General features: G+C 65.7%; 2 protein-coding genes across 7 annotated transcripts in view; one reads left to right on the top strand and one right to left on the bottom strand.

Moving 5' to 3' along the window:
• The first annotated feature begins 2886 nt into the window (after positions 1-2886).
• Positions 2887-10973, top strand: CLDN15 (claudin 15). 5 transcript variants are annotated; one of them, XM_073326734.2, is made up of 5 exons: positions 2888-3393; positions 8070-8234; positions 8872-8953; positions 9060-9170; positions 9700-9887. In XM_073326734.2, exons 1-5 carry the CDS (start codon positions 3177-3179, stop codon positions 9794-9796), a joined length of 672 nt encoding a protein of 223 aa, XP_073182835.1. In that variant the 5' UTR covers positions 2888-3176; the 3' UTR covers positions 9797-9887. The 5 variants fall into 5 exon arrangements, with proteins under 5 accessions (XP_073182833.2, XP_073182835.1, XP_073182836.1 ...); XM_073326733.2 differs by lacking the exon at positions 2888-3393 and adding an exon at positions 3420-4263; XM_073326732.2 differs by lacking the exon at positions 8872-8953 and having other exon boundaries at positions 2887-3393; positions 9700-10973.
• LOC140904235 (dnaJ homolog subfamily C member 3) overlaps positions 9994-20438 on the bottom strand; it is a 27401-nt gene continuing 16956 nt past the window's right edge. The window contains exons 9-12 of one of the 2 annotated variants that reach the window (XM_073326690.2): positions 16208-16328; positions 14854-14986; positions 14165-14313; positions 10854-13591 (exon numbers count right to left, since the gene is read on the bottom strand). In XM_073326690.2, the coding sequence (XP_073182791.2) occupies positions 13449-13591; positions 14165-14313; positions 14854-14986; positions 16208-16328 (546 nt within the window). In that variant the 3' untranslated portion in view covers positions 10854-13448. Of the gene's footprint in view, positions 13592-14164; positions 14314-14853; positions 14987-16207; positions 16329-20438 lie in introns of both variants that reach the window. The other variant, XM_073326691.2, reaches the window with a different exon arrangement.

Below are 20438 nucleotides of genomic sequence, written 5' to 3'. Positions count from 1 at the left end.
CTTCATGTTTTTTTTTTTTTGACAAAAACTTAAAATTTTTTGTTGGCAGAAAATGCAACTCCCCCCCTCTCCCCAACGGACAACTCTTCTGCCCGGGGAAGCTGGCAGCATCCAGGGCCGGGTTCAATATCTCGGGGTTCCCTTTCAACAATACAACACAGAACCGGCTCCAGCCCCTCTGGGAAAATCCCCCCCCCCCCCGGGCGCCTCTCGGAGTTTTAGCCATTTTTGGTTAAAAGATTTTTTTTTTGAAAAATGGACAATTTGGTACCAAAAACAATAAAATAAAAATTCCTCCACGAACCCCCGCCCATGGGAACTGGCTGGCAGGATGGGACTGAACCCCCGCCCATGGGAACTGGCTGGCAGGATGGGACTGAACCCCCGCCATGGGACTGGCTGGCAGGATGGGACTGAACCCCCGCCCATGGGAACTGGCTGGCAGGATGGGACTGAACCCCCGCCATGGGACTGGCTGGCAGGATGGGACTGAACCCCCGCCATGGGAACTGGCTGGCAGGATGGGACTGAACCCCCGCCCATGGGAACTGGCTGGCAGGATGGGACTGAACCCCCGCCATGGGACTGGCTGGCAGGATGGGACTGAACCCCCGCCATGGGAACTGGCTGGCAGGATGGGACTGAACCCCCGCCATGGGACTGGCTGGCAGGATGGGACTGAACCCCCGCCATGGGAACTGGCTGGCAGGATGGGACTGAACCCCCGCCATGGGACTGGCTGGCAGGATGGGACTGAACCCCCGCCATGGGAACTGGCTGGCAGGATGGGACTGAACCCCCGCCCATGGGAACTGGCTGGCAGGATGGGACTGAACCCCCGCCCATGGGAACTGGCTGGCAGGATGGGACTGAACCCCCGCCATGGGAACTGGCTGGCAGGATGGGACTGAACCCCCGCCCATGGGAACTGGCTGGCAGGATGGGACTGAACCCCCGCCCATGGGAACTGGCTGGCAGGATGGGACAGGATGGGACTGGCAGGATGGGATGATTGAACTGGGAATTGGTCCTGCTTCGAGCAGGGGGTTGGACTAGATGACCTTCTGGGGTCCCTTCCAACCCTGATCTTCTATGATTCTATGACTGGAGCTGAGCATTTGGGGATAACAGGCCTATCCCGACTTTACCCAGGACAGGCCACACCCGAACTGCACAAACGAAAGCAGAGAGACCAACAGCTGTGTTTGCCAGGCTGGGAAACTCCAGCTCCGGTTAGCCCCACAGAAAGAATCGTAGAAGATCAGGGCTGGAAGGGGCCTCAGGAGGTCGTCTAGCCCAACCCCCTGCAGTGCCAGGCCCCAAATGGCCCCCTCAAGGATTGAACTCACAACCCTGGGTTTAGCAGGCCAATGCCCAAACCACTGAGCTGTCCCTGCCCCCACCTCGATGGGCAATCAAGTGGGTGGGAAAGGCAGCAGCGGCCTGCTCTGCCCTCTGGTTAGCTGGGCACTGCTACGTTCGGGTAACCCCTGCCAGGCTGGAGAGACCCAGGGCAACCGAGGCAGGCATTGGCGTCTCCTCTGGCCTTTGTCCAGTTCAGAGGAGGAAGGCTGGGAAAACTCTCTGGGCCCAGGCCGGCATAAAGGCGTCTTGCCTCTGAGCAGTGCCAGGTTTCGGGAGAAATATGGATTGGACGGGGGCTTGATTCGGGAGGGTTGGAGAAATAAATGCCGCCGTGACGAAGTGGGGGATTTTCTTGTTTTTCCAATAGGTTGCACACAAATGCGTGACACCCTCTGATGGCTAACCGCCTCCCCGTCGGGATCAACTGCCTCTTATTCTCTGGCTGAACCCGGGCAGACTCAGCTGCCGGCGGTTGGCACTGGCTCTGAGAAATCGCCCTTTGTCACGGCCCAGAACCTAGCGTCCTGTTGCCCTTGCCAAGCCAAGCGTATGCCTCGGGGATTGTGCAATGCACCAGCCCCTTTCCAACTATGCATCCGGGGGAGACCGCTGCCCAGCCCACCGCTCCTCGTCCGGTGCTGGCGGCCTCCCAAGAGGAAAGGTGGGTATTCCCTGAGTGGCGGGCATCAACAGAAAGGGGAGTGTGCGCTCGGGGTCTATGCCAGTTTGGAACGCAGCCCGAGAGAAGCTTATCGTGTCCTTGGCTATCGCAAGGGAGTTGTGCCTCCCGGCTCTCCCTGCAGGAGCAAGCCTGTCCCGCTCCTTCCGCCCTCGGCCACAGATTTTGCACTCCACCCCAGAAGGGGCTGCCCTCGGGGGCAGGTTCCTAGGAGCCTGGCGCAAAGAGAAAGGGGTTTCCTTGCACGGGGGCCATGCTGGAGGCTGGCGAGAGGCCGCAGCTCCTGGCGGGGTAGTTTGGGAATGAGCTGTGACCGATGGAGTTCAGTGGGCTGGAGTCAAAGGGGCCAGACTCAAGCCCATTACAGCCTGGATGAAGATCAACTTGACCTGCGAGAGGGATGGATGGGATGCTGTGGGATCAGGCTCCGGGGGGGGGGGGGGGCGGGAAGCGGGGATCATGCTGTGGCATGTGATCACCTAGGTCAGGCAAGCTGGGAGCCAGGACTCCTGGGTTCTCTCCCTGGCTCTGGGAGGGGAATGGAGTCGAATCTAGAGGGTCAGAGCAGAGGGGGCTGGGAGCCAGGACTCCTGGGTTCTCTCCCTGGCTCTGGGAGGGGAGTGGGGGCTGGTGGGTTAGAGCAGGGGGGCGGGCTGGGAGCCAGGACTCCTGGGTTCTCTCCCTGGCTCTGGGAGGGGAATGGAGTCGAATCTAGAGGGTCAGAGCAGAGGGGGCTGGGAGCCAGGACTCCTGGGTTCTCTCCCCGGCTCTGGGAGGGGAGTGGGGGCCTAGTGGGTTAGAGCAGGGGGGGCTGGGAGCCAGGACTCCTGGGTTCTCTCCCCAGCTCTAGGAGAGGCCTGAGTCACGTTCATAGCTGGGGGGAGGGGAGACGCCCACACACAGCGAGCCAGAGATCCACGCAGACGGTGCGCAAACCCGCCCCCCAGGCCCAACTCTCACACCTACCCCGCCCCGTTAGCCGTTGCTCGGCCCCGTTATCCCGCCCTGACGTCAAGAGGCCGCCTCTGGTTTTACTCGGCTGGCCGCTCGGGGCTGAGCCATCCGCCGCTCGCCCCAGTCCCCGTGCGCCCCTGCCCGTGCGCTCCTGCTCCCCGTGCGCCCTGGGCGCGCCATGGCCGCGGCGGTGGAGGCCGGGGGCTTCTTCCTGGGCTCCTTTGGCTGGGCGCTGCTGGGGGTGACGCTGCCCAACAGCTACTGGCGGGTGTCCACGGTGGAGGGCAACGTGATCACCACCTCCACCCTCTTCGAGAACCTCTGGCAGAGCTGCGCCACCGACTCCACCGGCGTCTACAACTGCAGGGACTTCCCCTCCATGCTGGGGCTGACCGGTAACGGGGACCCCCCCCGCCCCGCCCTGCCCTCTGCGCCCCGGAGCCCCCCCCCCGCTGCAGAGCCGGGACCCCCCTCTCCTCCCCGTGCGCCCTGGGCCCGGAGCCCCCCCCGCAGAGCCGGGACCCCCCTCTCCTCCCCGTGCGCCCTGGGCCCGGAGCCCCCCTGCAAAGCCGGGACCACCCCCTGTGGGCCCCGGGCGCCTCCTGACAGCTGCCCAAGCAGATAGTAAATCGGGGAGAGGGGCTGAGACTCTGCCCCCCGCCCCCGCCCCGGGAGTATCTCGGCCCAAACTGGAAACGCTCTTAAGTAAGGCCTAGAGGATTGGGGTGGAGGTAGCTTGGGAGCCAGGACTCCTGGGTTCTCTCCCTGGCTCACGTTCATAGCTGGGGGAGGGGGGTCGCCCACACCCAGCGAGAGCCAGAGATCCACGCAGAGGGTGCGCAAACCCGTCCCCTACCCCCCATGCCCAACTCACGCACCTACCCCGCCCCGTTAGCCGCTGCTCGGCCCCGTTATCCCGCCCTGACGTCAAGAGGCCGCCTCTGGTTTTACCCGGCTGGCGGCTCCGGGCTGAGCCATCCGCCGCTCGCCCCAGTCCCCGTGCGCCCCTGCCCGTGCGCTCCTGCTCCCCGTGCGCCCTGGGCGCGCCATGGCCGCGGCGGTGGAGGCCGGGGGCTTCTTCCTGGGCTCCTTTGGCTGGGCGCTGCTGGGGGTGACGCTGCCCAACAGCTACTGGCGGGTGTCCACGGTGGAGGGCAACGTGATCACCACCTCCACCCTCTTCGAGAACCTCTGGCAGAGCTGCGCCACCGACTCCACCGGCGTCTACAACTGCTGGGGCTTCCCCTCCATGCTGGGGGTGACCGGTAACGGGGACCCCCCCGCCCCGCCCTCTGCGCCCCGGAGCCCCCCACCCCGCAGAGCCGGGACCCCCTCCCCTCCCCGTGCGCCCCGGGTCCGGAGCCCCCCCCCGCAGAGCCGGGACCCCGCTCCCCTCCCCGTGCGCCCCGGGCCCGGAGCCCCCCCCCGCAGAGCCGGGACCCCGCTCCCCTCCCCGTGCGCCCCGGGCCCGGAGCCCCCCCCCCGCAGAGCCGGGACCCCCGCTCCCCTCCCCGGTAGCCCCGGGACCGGAGCTCCCCCCCTGCAGAGCCGGGAACCCCTCCCCTCCCCGTGCGCCCCGGGTCCGGAGCTCCCCCCCCGCAGAGCCGGGACCCCGCTCCCCTCCCCGTGCGCCCCGGGCCCGGAGCCCCCCCCGCAGAGCCGGGACCCCGCTCCCCTCCCCGTGCGCCCCGGGCCCGGAGCCCCCCCCCCGCAGAGCCGGGACCCCGCTCCCCTCCCCGTGCGCCCCGGGCCCGGAGCCCCCCCCCGCAGAGCCGGGACCCCGCTCCCCTCCCCGTGCGCCCCGGGTCCGGAGCTCCCCCCCCCGCAGAGCCGGGACCCCGCTCCCCTCCCCGTGCGCCCCGGGCCCGGAGCCCCCCCCGCAGAGCCGGGACCCCGCTCCCCTCCCCGTGCGCCCCGGGCCCGGAGCCCCCCCCCCCGCAGAGCCGGGACCCCCCCTCTCCTCCCCGTGCGCCCTGGGCCCGGAGCCCCCCCCCCGCAGAGCCGGGACCCCGCTCCCCTCCCCGTGCGCCCCGGGCCCGGAGCCCCCCCCCCCCGCAGAGCCGGGACCCCGCTCCCCTCCCCGTGCGCCCCGGGCCCGAGCCCCCCCCCCCGCAGAGCCGGGACCCCGCTCCCCTCCCCGTGCGCCCCGGGACCGGAGCTCCCCCCCCGCAGAGCCGGGAACCCCTCCCCTCCCCGTGCGCCCCGGGTCCGGAGCTCCCCCCCCGCAGAGCCGGGACCCCGCTCCCCTCCCCGTGCGCCCCGGGCCCGGAGCTCCCCCCCCGCAGAGCCGGGACCCCGCTCCCCTCCCCGGCAGCCCCGGGACCGGAGCTCCCCCCCTGCAGAGTCGGGACTCCCCCTCCCCTCCCCGTGCGCCCTGGGCCCGGAGTCCCCCCCCCCCGCAGAGCCGGGACCGCCCTCCCCTCCCCGTGCGCCCCGGGCCCGGAGCTCCCCCCCTGCAGAGTCGGGACTCCGCTCCCCTCCCCGTGCGCCCCGGAGTCCCCCTGCAGAGCCGGAGCCCCCCCCCCGCAGAGCCGGGACCCTGCTCCCCCTCCCCGTGCGCCCCGGGCCCGGAGCCCCCCCCCCGCAGAGCCGGGACCCCCGCTCCCCGCCCCGGGCCCGGAGCCCCCCCCCCGCAGAGCCGGGACCCCCGATCCCCTCCCCGTGCGCCCTGGGCCCGGAGCCCCCCCCCGCAGAGTCGGGACCCCCCCCTCCTCTCCCCGTGCGCCCCGGGCCCGTTGCTCCCCCCCCTGCAGAGTCGGGGACCCCCCCTCCCCGTGCGCCCCGGGACCGGAGCTCCCCCCCTGCAGAGTCGGGGACTCCCCTCCCCTCCCCGTGAGCCCCGGAGTCCCCCTGCAGAGCCGGAGCCCCCCACCCCGCAGAGCCGGGACCCCCCCGCTTCCCTCCCCTCCCCGTGCGTCCTGGGCCCGGAGGCTCCCCTCTGCACAGCCGGGACCCCCCTCCCCTCCCCCGTGTGCCCAGGGACCGGAGGCCCCCCCCCTGCAGAGCCGGGACCTCCCCCCACCCCCTGTGGGGCCCCGTGCGCCTCCTGACAGCTGCCCAAGCAGATAGTAAATCGGGGAGAGGGGGCTGAGTCTCTGTCCCCGCCCCCCTCCCCCGGGAGTATCTCAGCCCAAGGTGGAAACGCGCCTAGAGGATTGGGGTGGAGGTAGCTTGGGAGCCAGGACTCCTGGGTTCTCTCCCTGGCTCCAGGCGGGGAGTAGGGGCTGGTGGTTAGAGCGGGGGTGGGGGGTGGGGTTGGGAACCAGGACTCCTGGGTTCTATCTGTACTCCTGCCATAGGCTCCCCCCTGCCTGAGTTTCCCCCTCCGTGCAGTGGGGCTGGACACTTAAGAGCTGAACGGAAAGAAAGCCCCCCTGAGCGGCTGGGTAGGGGTCGCCAGCCGGGCTGGGTAGGGGTCGCCAGCCGGGCTGGTGAGGTGCCCTGGGCCGGTGCCCACTCCCCAGCCAGGCGCGCACGGCTCAGCCCCGGCGCCAGGGCGAACGCCGGGAGCCTGGCCGCAGGCCCCGGGCCCTGGCAGGTGTCCCAAGGGGGGTGGAAGCTCCCGACGCCTTGGGGCTTGGTGCCCGCTGGGCATCCCCTGCCCTCACACCCGCTGCCAGGCGTCTGGACCCTGGGCGGGGGGTTGGCAGATGTGCTCAGGGTGGTAAGAGTTACATTTTGCGTCCAAACAGGGTCCCCCCGACCCCACAGATGGGAGAGAACCCAGGAATCCTGGCTCCCAGCCCCCCTGATCTAACCCACCAGCCCCCACTCCCCTCCCAGAGCCGGGGAGAGAACCAAGGAGTCCCGGCTCCCAGCCCCCCCTGCTCTGACCCACCAGCCCCCAGTCCCCTCCCAGAGCTGGGGAGAGAACCCAGGAGTCCTGGCTCCCAGCCCCCCCCTGCTCTAACCCACCAGCCCCCACTCCCCTCCCAGAGCCGGGGAGAGAACCCAGGAGTCCTGGCTCCCAGCCCCCCCCCCCCCCCGCTCTAACCCACCAGCCCCCACTCTCCCCTCCCAGAGCCAGGGGGAGAACTCAGGAGTCCTGGCTCCCAGCGCCCCCTGCTCTGACCCACCAGCCCCCACTCCCCCTCCCAGAGCCAGGGAGAGAACCCAGGAGTCCCGGCTCCCAGCCCCCCTGATCTAACCCACCAGCCCCCACTCCCCTCCCAGAGCCGGGAGAGAACCCAGGAGTCCCTGGCTCCCAGCCCCCCCTGCTCTGACCCACCAGCCCCCACGCCCCTCCCGGAGCCGGGGAGAGAACCCAGGAGTCCTGGCTCCCAGCCCCCCCTGCTCTGACCCACCGGCCCCCACTCCCCTCCCGGAGCCGGGGAGAGAACCCAGGAGTGGGGGCCGGTGGGTTGGGGGGGGGGTCATGTTGTGAAGTTCAGTGGATTTGCCCCCTGAGTGGGGGGGAGAGCGCAGCTCCCCACCGGGGCCCGTCCCAACCGACCACCGCTTCCCCGCCCCGTGGGCCGCTCCGACGGGAACCGTCCCCGGTCGGGTCCCTGCGCCGGCGCCGTGTGGCCGAGTCCACATCGCATTTGCGGCCCGGTTCTGGGTTCAGGTCTAGGCAGGATCCAGGCCAACAGGGCCCGGCTCTCGGGGGATCTGGGCGGCGCCCGGGCCAGCGGGGGCCCCCGATGCCCGCCGAGACCCACCGGCGAGGCGGGTCGCGCTCACATGAAGCCACCGAACCGGCGTCTGGACCGTGTGAACCCCGCTTCCCGCGCCGGGTCCACAGGGATCTGGGTGGCATGCGGGTTTTTTTACCCCGGTCTGGCGTAGATACCTGAGCGCCCCCCCCCCCCCGCCGCCCCCGTCCTGGTTGTATTGACCCTGTCAGGTAGGGGGCGAATCCCCCGAGTCCCATTGTAGATGGGGAAACTGAGGCACGCGGAGGTCTCGCTCTTCCGCGGCGCTTTCCGCTGCTCAGTTGCAAAGAGTTCGGGTTGGCCCGAAGCCCCGTGGGTCTCCCCTCTCCTAGACCCAGGGCGGGGGGGAGAGGGGCAATGCACAACTTCTCAGCTATTCAGCCCCCCCCCATCCTTGTACCCCCCCCCCCCCCCAGGCTACCTGCAGGCCTGCCGAGCCCTGATGATCACAGCCCTGCTCTTCGGCTTCCTGGCCATCGTCTGCAGCGTGGTGGGGATGAAGTGCACCAAGGTGGCGAACGGGAACCCCGCAGTCAAGGGGAAGATGGCGGCCGCTGGGGGCTGCATGTTCATCCTGGGGGGTGAGCGCCTTGCAGTGCCCCCGATCCGCCCCCTGGGGGGCAGGGAACAGCCCCAGCGCGGGGTGCCTTGGCCATGCCCCCGGTCCGCCCCCACGGGCCCTGGAACAGCCCCAGGGTGGGGTGCCTTGGCCATGCCCCCGCTCTGCCCCCTATGGGCCCTGGGGGGCAGGGAATAGCCCCAATGTGGGGTGCTCTGGCCATGTCCCCGATCCACCCCCGATGGGCCCTGGGGGGCAGGGAATAGCCCCAATGTGGGGTGCTCTGGCCATGTCCCTGATCCACCCCCGATGGGCCCTGGGGGACAGGGAATAGCCCCAATGTGGGGAGCTCTGGTCAGGTCCCCGCTTCGCCCCCGATGGGCCCGAGGGGGAGGGAACAGCCCCAGGGTGGGGTGCTCCGGCTATGCCCCCGATAGGCCCTGGGGGGCAGGGAATAGCCCCAATGTGGGGTGCTCTGGCCACGTCCCCGATCCGCCCCCGAGGGGTCCTGGGGGGAGGGAACAGCCCCATGGTGGGGTGCCTTGGCTCTGCCCCCGCTGGGCCCTGGCGGGAGGGAACAGCCCCGGTGCTGTGCACCGGGGCGGTGGGGGTCGCGGGCCCGCCCCCCGAGGCGCTCACGTCTCCCCTCTCCCCCCCAGGGCTGTGCGGGATGGTGGCGCTCTCCTGGTACGCCTTCAACATCACCCGCGACTTCTTCGACCCCCTCTTCCCCGGCACCAAGTGAGTCCGGCGGGCTGGGCTGGGCTGGGCTGGCCTGGGGGGCAGCAGGGGGGGGATCCCGCCCCACGGCCCTGACCCCCCTGCCCCCGGTCTCTCCGCCCTGCAGGTACGAGATCGGCCCGGCACTGTACGTGGGCTGGAGCGGGTCCCTGCTGGCCATCGTCGGGGGCGGCTGCCTCCTGGGGTCCTGCTGCACCCCGTCCTCGCAGGACAAGAGGTAACGGTGGGCAGGGCCCTGTGATCCCGGGGCAGGGCCCTGTGATCCCGGGGCAGGGCCTTGTGATCCCGGGGCAGGGCCCTGTGATCCCGGGGCAGGGCCCTGTGATCCCGGGGCGGGCCCTGTGATCCCGGGGCAGGGCCTTGTGATCCCGGGGCAGGGCCCTGTGATCCCGGGGCAGGGCCTTGTGATCCCGGGGCAGGGCCTTGTGATCCCGGGGCAGGGCCCTGTGATCCCGGGGCAGGGCCCTGTGATCCCGGGGCGGGCCCTGTGATCCCGGGGCAGGGCCCTGTGATCCCGGGGCAGGGCCCTGTGATCCCGGGGCAGGGTCCTGTGATCCCGGGGCGGGCCCTGTGATCCCGGGGCAGGGCCCTGTGATCCCGGGGCGGGTCCTGTGATCCCGGGGCAGGGCCCTTGCCCTGCAGCAGAGGAGGGGTGGGGGGAGCTCCCCCCAGCCCGGGCCTGGTGGCCCCCAGGACTCCGGCTGGGCGTGCGTGTGACCCCAGCCCTCCCCGTTGTGTCCCGCCAGTTTCCACTACGCCCTCCCCAAGGCCGGCCCCAGTCGCCTGCGGAGAGGGTCCGACGCCAGCACCGGCGGGCAATACGGCAAGAACGCCTACGTCTAGGGGTGGGGATGGGGGGGGGGGACACACACCCACCGCAAGTCCCCCTCCCCCTCTCCCACCCTGCACCGGACTCCGCCGCCCCCGGCGCCTGGCTGAGCCCCGGGAACCGGAGAGGGGCAGGACCGTTTGACGACTTGCCAGGCCAGAAGACTCCGGTCGGTCGCCACGCCAGGATCCGAGGGGGCGAGCAGCGGAAGACAAAAAGAAAAAACAACCCCCAAACCCCCCCCCCCCACAATGTCCCTGCTCATCTGACTGGGGGGGGAAGTCCTTCCTGACCCCAAAGCCCGTGATCGCTTGGACCCGGAGCATGGGAGCAGCCAGGCAGCTGGAAAGAGGGGTTTCGGGCCAGTGTCTCATCTGCAGCTGTGGCCCATCCCTGCTGCCTCGGAGAAAGTTGGGGGGCGGGGGGGGGGGGACAGGACCAAGATGCACCTGGCTCATTGGGCACAGCGGGAGGTGGAGTGGGGGCTGGGCCGGGAACCTTCCTGACCCTAGCGGCAACCCCGTGAAGCCCTGAAGCATGAGTCTAGATTCGCGCTTCCCGGTGCAAAGAGGAATTTTTCAATGAGATTTTTTTTCCCCATGGGAAAAGGCCGACGCACGGAAAACGAAACTGTTTGGGGAAGGGGGTCGGTTCCGCTTCATTGCCCTGGGTTTTTTTTGGGGGGGGGGGGGGACAGGGGGGATTTTTGTTTTTTTAAAGAGGGTCAGAAAACGTCAAAAGGGGGAAGTTCCACGGTTTTGGCTGGAAAGGCCGATTCTCATTCAAGTCCAAGCGGAGACAAAACGGGGAGACGCTGGCGTTTTCGATGAACTCGATCGGCAACCGCTCGGCTCCGGAACGTGGCTGCGATTTCCCGGGGGTGGGGTGGGGTGGGCGTGTTGATCATTTCCCCCACCAGCTTGAAAACCCGCGGGGGCCCAGCGCTGCCGGCGGACCGGCTTGGAGGGGAGCGGCTCGGTCCCACCGGGAAGCGAGGGCGGCCTTCCCCGCCCTGGTCGCGCGCCGTGGGGCTGGGCCGTTCCAGGAGGCGCAGAGGCGGCTGGAGTCTGCCGCAAACTCGGCACCGCGCTCTTCGGCCGCCTGGAGCTCGCGGGGGGCCGGGGAGAGGCGGACGTGCAGAGCCAGACTTTCCCGCCTGTTTTGTACAAAATAAAGGTGTTTGAACGCAAAGGCCCAGTGTTCCCTGGGGGGGAGGCCGGAGCCCCAGCTGGTGAATACGGTGGGGAGCTACGGTAAGCCGGGACTGCTGGGGGAGCAATGACAGGGGTGCGGCTTGGAGCTTGGGCAGGAGCGGCTGGGGCACGGGGATGAGTAAGGCCCGGGCCCCGGCTGATTTGCGGGAGCGCCGGCCCCTGGGTAGAATTGGGGGGGGGGCGGGGAACTGTGGTCCTGCCCCCTGGCCCAGTGCTGGTAAGAGCTGCCCAGGGAGCTCCAGCTCACATGCCTGGCCCCCCCAGGCCAGGGGAGAGTGCGGGGCTCCCCGGCCTGGCCAGGGGTGGGGTCTGGGGGGGGGGGAAGACGAGGAGCAGGAGGTGCGACCCCAAATGTTCTTTGTGCCCAGGGTTCTGCTCATGCACTAAATGCCAGAGGTCCCCCCGGCCCCGTTTGCAGATCTTGGTCAGGGCCTTTAACCCCGTACTTGGGAGGGGGGCAGGCCTGTTTCATGCCAACAACTAACTCAAAGGCCTAACACACAGGTGGGAGAAAAGTTCTCGGCGTTAAAGAGCTACCCTTCCCCCTGGGCCAGGCAGAGCCAGAAAGTCACAACCAGCATCACACCTCCCCACCCCCTTGCAGGAAAAAGACACCAGAGCCCGGAGGCTACTAAGATTACCAAAGTTAACCCTTTCAGGCCTCCATAAAGAAGCAAACCTCCGTTCCTCCTCTTTCATCCCAGCTCGAGCAGGCCTGAGCCCAAAGAGGGAAAGGGAAAATGGGACCCTGTTTGCAATATGAACTTTAATCCCAACCTTGGGGGCGGCGCCTGCCACCCCTTGCCTGTGCAATGATTACAACCCACTCCTGAAAAGAAATCAATGTTAAAAATCGTATCTCTAAAAGAGCCAACGGGGGAGAAAATAAATCCAGGTCAGTTATAAAACGTCAGCGGGACCGACTGCACCGTTACCAGCCAGAGGGGGGCGGGAGCAAGCAGCACGGAGGGTGGGAATGATCGTTAACCGAATTAAAATTCCTGCTTGGCCTTTCATCAGCCCTGACAGAAATTAACAGAGTCCTCGTACAGCCAGGAGTAAAGAACCGCTTAGCCCACCGAAAGGGATGCGAAAAAGGGAAACATTAGCGGGGCTAGGTCTTTTTTAGCTACGCAAAGGCCTGGGAGGGGTTTTGCCAAGACGGGGAAACAAATTTTGTTTCTCTGTGAAAAATATATCAGGAAAGAGCCGGTTTTCCAGGAATTTGGGTGAGTTTTCACCAAGAGCTCATCCCTGTGCAAGGGAGATTTTCTTAGGGGGACAAAAGGCTTTTTTTGGTTCATTAAAAAAATACTAATAAATAATCCAGCACATATTTTTCCCCCAAGGGACTCTGATTGGTTTGTAAACCACACACATCGAGCAGAAATGGCTGGCTGGCTTTCACTTGCTTTACAGGGCTCCTTGGAGGTCGGCTCTGGGGGTCCCGTGCTCTCTCAGCCCCCCCGATGACGTGATGGGGGTGGGCTTGGAAAAAAGGGAGACGGGTATAAGAAAAATCTCAAAAAAAAAATGAAGAAATAAAAAAGTGGTTTTGTCTCAATTTTCCTGCAGGACAATTTCAATTTCCTAGCGAAAATTCAAAAGCCGACCGATTTTTGACTCGGACGTGCTGACATCTTCATGGGGGATGTAGTTCGGGCACCTCGTGCCCCCTTTCTGGTCTGTAGCCCAGATGCCCTGGCTGGACTACATCTCCCATGATGCACCACTGCCTCCGTGCAGTATGGGAGCCCCTGCTGCATTACTGGAGAGGCAGGCCAAGCCCACAGGAGGCATGAAGCCCCCTGAATGACAACTCCCATGAGTCCAAATTGAAAATTTTTCATTTTTGAGGCATGCGTTTGTTTTTCCAACCAAAGGCCGACGCATTTCCCAAAAAGTTTCCCTGTGGCAGACACCCCAGTCACACCCGGGGCCAATAATTCTCCTTTTGATGGGCAATTTCCAATCAACCCTCGCGCCGAACCTTCAGCGCAGACCGCTTTTCTCCTAAGCGTGCCTTGGGCGTTAGCCGTCGCACACCACAGACGAGAAGAGATTGAGAGGATCGGAATTCAAACTGATGCCCAGCTGGATGAAGGGAAAGCATGGGGGGCTAGGTGCATGTCTCGCTCCAGGGCCGAAGATGGGATGCACAGACGGAGAGAATCCAATTAGTTCTCCGGGAAATTCAGCATAGAAAGAGAGATCCTCGCAGGCCTTCTTGAGACACCATAGAGAGGCGGCAAAACCATCTCATTCTCTACCTCTCTGCAGGTCACGGGGAAAGTAAATGCCCCCGTTCCCAGCCCAGAAAGAAACGTGGCAGGACACATTTGACACGATGAGTGGGAGGCGACTCCGGGGCCCGTGCAGGAGTCTACAGGAGAGACCATCAGCCCCGGTCTCCCCTCGACGCGCAGTCCGGAGCTCTTCCTCCCGCCCCGAGCTAATTGAAGTGGAATTTGAAGTGAAAATTGCCAGAGCCGAAGGGGTTAAACTCAAAAGGCCACTGGTGGGGGTGCCCTCCCCCCCCTTGCTGGTTCTCGGGGTCCAAGGGGTCCTCTCCGGAGTCAAACTTCTGCCGCATGTCTGGAAGGAAAAGGCGTGGTGAAGCAGGGGATTCGGGGTAACGTTTAGGACCTGCGCCTACCCACTAGGCATTGCTCCCCACTGGCTGGGAAGAGATCACTTCTCCCAGGGCACTAAGGGGATGCTCCAGGCCCGGAGTGGGCACCTGTGGCCAGACATCAACCCCCAAAGGAGAGGCAACCCGGGTGTGTCTGGGGACTAAGGGGGGACCAAGAACATACAGAGAGACCGACACGGGGCCCCAGGAGAATGCGATTTCTCCGGGGAGGGTGTCTCCGCCTATAGGAACTCTTTCTTGGCTTGTCCCCACTAACCCGACCACCGCCCGGCGCTCTGTGCCAGGTGACTGACGGCTTCTGCCTGGCTTCGCTGTTTCTGGGGCTCCCTGAGCAGGAAAAGCCCCTCTCGGGAGTCTGATGTGCCGAGAGCCCCGGTGGGAAACAGGGGCCCAGTCTCGGAGACACTGGGGGACCACGTGGCCCTCGGAGGGTAGCTATGCCAGGGGCTCTTGGGTGAGTCTCGGGCACTCCACGCACCAGCCCGTCTGTTCGTCCACCCCCGGCCGGGCCTTACCTGGGTCTGTCAGGACCTCTTTAGCGGCTGCGATGTCGATGAACTTCTTCTCCGCCTCCTTCTTCTCGTCCTCGGACTGGAAGTTGTCGGGATGCCATTGCTGGGCCAGCTTCCGGTAGGCCTTGATGATCTCCTGCTTGTTGGCGTTCCTGGGGGTGGGGGCCAAGCAGGTGGTGTAAGAACATGGCAGCGGATGGGCCAAGCAGGGGCCCTGTCTACACTAGCCAGGCCACCGGAGAGTCCAGTTCTGGGGTCCCCAGTTCCACAAGGACGTCGACAAACCGGAGGGGAGGGCCGCAAGAATGATGAAAGGACCGAAAAACCTCCACGCTTTATAGCCCGCTCAGTCTGTTTAGGCTAACGCCGAGAAGGCGAAGCGGGAGGGGACCTGATCGCAGGCTAGAAGGACCTCCATGGGGCACCAAAACCGGGCTCTTTGATCTAGCAGACAAAGGTCGAAGAACCAACGGCTGGATGTTGAAGCGGGACAAAATTCAGACTGGAAATGAAGTGAAACTCTGGGCTCCGTCGTACCGATCCCCACTTCCTCATGGCCCGGGGCTCCTCAAATGCCTTCCCGTTGGGGGGTGGGTCCCACAAGCCCCCTGAGGGCTCCGGGCAGCCCTGGGGTCTGGCTGGGGAGATCCCATCCTGCTGGTTCAAACCCCCGCCTGGGAAATGACACCCACCTCCGGATCCCCAGGATCTTGTAGTAGTCCCGTTTCTTTGACTGCTTCAGCAGCTTCTGGGCTCTCTCCAGCCCCTCCTTCACCTCCTCGTTTTCCCCGTCAAACTCCTTGGCCTCCTGGTAATCCTCCACCGCTGTGAACCAAGCAGAGCTGCCTCACGCCGTGCCCCGAATTCCCGCACGGCGCCCTTCGCCGAGGAACCAGCCCAGAGCCGTCGCGGCCGACTGCCAGGCACGCGCCGCTGTTGGGGCTTGTAGTCCGGGCGCCTCGGGAGCCTGGTTCTCCTCTGTGGGCCGGGCTGCCCCCGGGGAACTACAGCTCCCAAGATGCACCACGGCCACAGAGTTCCCTTGGGCACTGCCTCTCCAAAAGCGGCGGTCATGGCGCATCGTGAGAGATGCAGCCCAACAGAGGGCATGAGGTACACTCCCACGATGCACCGTGGCCTCTCCTCTTGCTGAGCCGCAACAGTGCATCATGGGAGCCCCTGGCAGAGGGGTCTCATGGAAGGCGGAGTCTGTCCCGGGGGCCCATCCCAGAGGGAACGAGGGGAGCAGGACACCTCCCAGTACAGCTCCCGCCATGCCCCACTGCCCATCTGGAAGACTGTGGTGTGGGCCGTGGGAGATGTCCTTTAACCAGGCACCCCAGACTCATAAGGAACCCGAACTACAGTTCCCAGGAGGCGATCCCGCCTGTCTCCGCAAGGGATGACTGCAGAGCATCATGGGCTATGTAGTCCGACAAGGGCCCCCAGCCCCAGAACTACATCACCCAGGAGGTACCAGTTTTCATCTCGATTTCTGCCAATTTTTCTTTTTAAATTTTCTATTGAAAAATATGGACAAAAATACCCCTCCCCCTCGAACGCACTATACACCACACCACTCCCCTTCCTCAGCTGATCTAGAACCCAGGAGTCCTGGCTCCCAGACATGCACCCCCCCACCCTCTCCAGGATATGCCCCCAGACACACTGGCCCTACCCCACCTTCCTGTCAGAGCTGGGACAGGACCCAGGAGTCCCGACTCCCAGACCCGCCCCGTTCTAACCCCCTCGACGCCACTCCTGTCCCCGGCCTGGGATAGAGCCCAGGAGCCCCGACCCCCAGGGCAGTGCTCAAGCCGCTTGGCCGCACCGCCTGCCAGCCTTCCCCGAGGGCTGTGGCCAGAGCATTGCGGGTGGCTGGGAGGACGGGGCGAGACCGCACGGGTTGAATGCGGGGAGGGCGCCCGGCTCTCGAGCTGGCCCTGCTCCAGTCTCCTGAAGGTTCCCCAAAGGAAGGGCCGGTGACCGGGCTGCTCTCGCTCGGGCCGGCCGCCGGGCGAAGACCTCCGGCCGGCCGCGCCCTACCTCGCTGGAACTCCTCGTTGAGGATGTAGGCCTCGGCCCTGTCACGCAGGATGAAGATGTTGCGTGGGTCCCGCTGGTGAGCCTCCGTGCACACGTCGATGGCTTCCTGGGGCCGTTTGCTCTGTCGGGTTGCGGGGGAGAGAGGTGGGTCAGGCTGCGGCCGAGGGGCTGTTCCGCCCCTCTAGATTACTTGCACCCCAATCCCCGCCCAGCCTCTCTGGGACACACCCCACTGACCGCCCCCCCCCTCGCCCCCCACCATGCTCTCTGGGATGGGCGCAACTGCCCTCCTCCAGACATGCACCCCCACCATCTCCAGGACACCCCCCACCGGCCCCGAGACCTATGCCCCACACTCTCTGAGATATGTCCTCCCATCCTCTCTGGGATGTGACCCATTAGCCCTCCCAGACACGCCCCATACCTTCTGGGACATGCGCCCCCCACTCCCCACCGTCTCCAGGATGTCCCCCATTGCCCCCTTCTGGGCACGGTCCGCCCCCTCCCCAGACACACCCCCACTGTTCTCTCCACAACTGCCCCCTCTCCCGTAGGTCCGCTCTGGTGGGCGCTAGCGGCATTAGCCACAGAGGGAGCCCCTAGCGTGGGCACCGCTGCATTGCGGTGCAGGGGGTCTTACGCTGGGAAACGCGGGCGTCCCGGCGTGCCTGGGGGGAGACAGACACAGAGATTGCGCCCACAAGTTCCAACCCCAGCCCCGTGCCGGTGTGAACGGTCCCTGCCTCCCCCCGAGCTGGCAAGGGGTTTGCGCTTCCTCTCCCGTCCTGCCGTCGCTGCCTTGCAAACTCAAAACGAACGTGCCTTCCCTCCCGCCCAAGCCCACTAGTGCACTCGCGGTCCCTAGAGAGCTGGGCTGGGCCAGCTCCTTGCATGCATTTGGAGGTCCACCCTCACCGGCCCCGCTGCAATGCAGGGAAGGGTCATTTCTCCCCATTTCACCGAGGGAAACTGAGGCACGCAAATTCAAGGCACCGTTTTCAAAAGTGACGAGTTTGTGTTCAAAAAGACGAGGAGTCCGGTGGCACCTTGTTTCTGTGGCTACAGACTAACAGGGCTACCCCTGATTCCGAGTTCGTATTCAGCCCCCTTGGGGTGGGTCAATCACACAGCAGCTTTCGACCGCCTTGCCTTCGGCGACTCCCGCTCCGTCACGCAGCGAGTCTGCGGCAGCACCAGAAATCGAACCCAGGCGTTCTGATTCCCAGTCCAGCCCGTCAACCACAAGTAGGGCTCCTGGATCATTGGCCAGCCAAACTTTCCCCCTCTGTGACGAAGTGGGGAGTTTCCTTGTTTTTCCTATGGTTTGCATGCCGAGTGGGTGGGACTCAGTTTCCCTGGATGTTGCTGGTTGACCGAGGGGATGGGAGAGGGAGTTTGTTGGGACACAGGACCGGCGAGGGAACTTGGGACCCCGGCCAATGGCCTGGAGAATGGAGACCCCAGCGACTGGTGACTGGGAGGCCCAGCTCGGGAGTCGCAGCCGGTTCTGGCCAGCGGGAGGACAATGGGCTGCGGAGAGAGGACCCCAGTGACCTGACCAGCCGGTTCCAGCCAGAGGGGGACAGAAGAGGGGGGCCCACGGCGAGAAACAGGCGTGCTGAGGCTCGGAGAGGTGCGGCTCCAGGAGGCGGAGGGGCTCAACCCCTGAGAGAGAGCGGACCCCCGAGAAGGGCTGTTTCACTGAAGGGGGTGCCCCCCACGGACCGCACGGGGCCCAAGTGTGGGCACAACCTGTGACTCCGTGAAACCCTCCACGAGAACACTGCGGGGTATTTTGGCAGGCCGAGTCTCTCCTTTCCTAGGATATTTTGCATTTTCCGTCGGAAAACCAGAACAATTTCAGTGCCGAAACTCAGGGGGGGAAAACGTCTAATTTTTCAGCAGGAAAATAATCCCCGATTTCGGACCAGCTCCAACCACAGGCAGGAGCATCCAGAGCCAGGCCCACCGAGCGCGGGACAGGGGTGTACGGGAGCAACGGCAGAGACCCTGCTTCCTCCCGGACGCTTGGCTCGGAGCCAGCCTGTGCTTTTGGGAAGGATGCAAAAGAATTTGCTGCGGGCCTCGTCCTTATCGACCCGATTGCCAGCAGGGGGTGGGGCTTAGACCCCATCAATCACAGGCCTCCACCACGCCCCTTGACACGGAAGGCAGGTGTCGGGTGCAGGCTCTGGGCTGGGCTCTCTCTGCCCCCTGCTGGAGGGGACGGGCCTTGCTCTGTGTGTGTCCCTGCCGCCCCTGCCATCTTGGCACCGGGCGAGGAATCCGTGTGTACACAGCCCCAGCGCCCCGCCCCAGAGGTGGCCGAATCCCAGCAAGGGAAGAGGAATCCGTGTGTACACAGCCCCAGCGCCCCGCCCCAGAGGTGGCCGCATCTTGGCACCGGGTGAGGAATCCGTGTGTACACAGCCCCAGCGCCCCACCCCAGAGGTGGCCGCATCTCAGCCAGGGTGAGGAATCCGTGTGTACACAGCCCCAGCGCCCCACCCCAGAGGTGGCCGCATCTCAGCACCAGGCGAGGAATCCGTGTGAACACAGCCCCAGCGCCCCACCCCAGAGGTGGCCGCATCCCAGCAAGGGAAGAGGAATCCGTGTGTACACAGCCCCAGCGTCCCGCCCCAGAGGTGGCCGCATCTCAGCCAGGGTGAGGAATCCGTGTGTACACAGCCCCAGCGCCCCACCCCAGAGGTGGCAGCATCCCAGCAAGGGAAGAGGAATCCGTGTGTACACAGCCCCTGTGCCCCACCCCAGAGGTGGCTGCATCCCAGCACCGGGCGAGGAATCCGTGTGTACACAGCCCCAACGCCCCACCCCAGAGGTGGCTGCATCCCAGCACCGGGCGAGGAATCCGTGTGTACACAGCCCCATCGCCCCACCCCAGAGGTGGCTGCATCTCAGCACCGGGCGAGGAATCCGTGTGTACACAACCCCAGCGCCCCACCCCAGAGGTGGCTGCATCTCGGCACCGGGCGAGGAATCCGTGTGTACACAGTCCCAGCGCCCCACCCCAGAAGTGGCCGCATCTCGGCAAGGGAAGAGGAATCCGTGTGTACACAGACCCAGCGCCCCACCCCAGAGGTGGCCACATCTCAGCAAGGGAAGAGGAATCCGTGTGTACACAGCCCCAGCGCCCCACCCCAGAGGTGGCCGCATCTCAGCACTCGGCGAGGAATCCGTGTGTACACAGCCCCAGCGCCCCACCCCAGAGGTGGCCGCATCTCAGCACCGGGTGAGGACTCCGTGTGTACACAGCCCCAGCGCCCCACCCCAGAGGTGGCTGCATCCCAGCAAGGGAAGAGGAATCCGTGTGTACACAGTCCCAGCGCCCCACCCCAGAGGTGGCTGCATCCCAGCAAGGGAAGAGGAATCCGTGTGTACACAGCCCCAGCGCCCCACCCCAGAGGTGGCCGCATCTCAGCAAGGGAAGAGGAATCTGTGTATACACAGCCCGAGCGCCCCACCCCAGAGGTGGCTGCATCCCAGCAAGGGAAGAGGAATCCATGTGTACACAGCCCCAGCGCCCCACCCCAGAGGTGGCCGCATCTCGGCACCGGGCGAGGAATCCGTGTGTACACAGCCCCAGCGCCCCACCCCAGAGGTGGCCGCATCTCAGCAAGGGAAGAGGAATCCGTGTGTACACAGCCACTGTGCCCCACCCCAGAGGTGGCTGCATCCCAGCACCGGTCGAGGAATCCGTGTGTACACAGCCCCAGCGCCCCACCCCAGAGGTGGCTCCATCTCAGCACCGGGCGAGGAATCCGTGTGTACACAGCCCCAGCGCCCCACCCCAGAGGTAGCTGCATCCCAGCAAGGGAAGAGGAATCTGTGTATACACAGCCCGAGCGCCCCACCCCAGAGGTGGCTGCATCCCACCAAGGGAAGAGGAATCCGTGTGTACACAGCCCCAGCGCCCCACCCCAGAGGTGGCTGCATCCCAGCAAGGGAAGAGGAATCCTTGTGTACAGAGCCCCAGCGCCCCACCCCAGAGGTGGCCGCATCTCAGCACCGGGCGAGGAATCCGTGTGTACAGAGCCCCAGCGCCCCACCCCAGAGGTGGCCGCATCTCAGCAAGGGAAGAGGAATCTGTGTGTACACAGCCCCAGCGCCCCACCCCAGAGGTGGCCGCATCTCAGCAAGGGAAGAGGAATCTGTGTGTACACAGCCCCAGCGCCCCACCCCAGAGGTGGCCGCATCTCAGCAAGGGAAGAGG

The sequence above is a fragment of the Lepidochelys kempii genome, chromosome 28 (assembly GCF_965140285.1).
Source record: "Lepidochelys kempii isolate rLepKem1 chromosome 28, rLepKem1.hap1, whole genome shotgun sequence".
Classification (NCBI taxonomy): domain Eukaryota; kingdom Metazoa; phylum Chordata; order Testudines; family Cheloniidae; genus Lepidochelys; species Lepidochelys kempii.
Note: the sequence above shows the minus strand (reverse complement) of the source record. Positions and strands in the feature narration are given on the sequence as shown.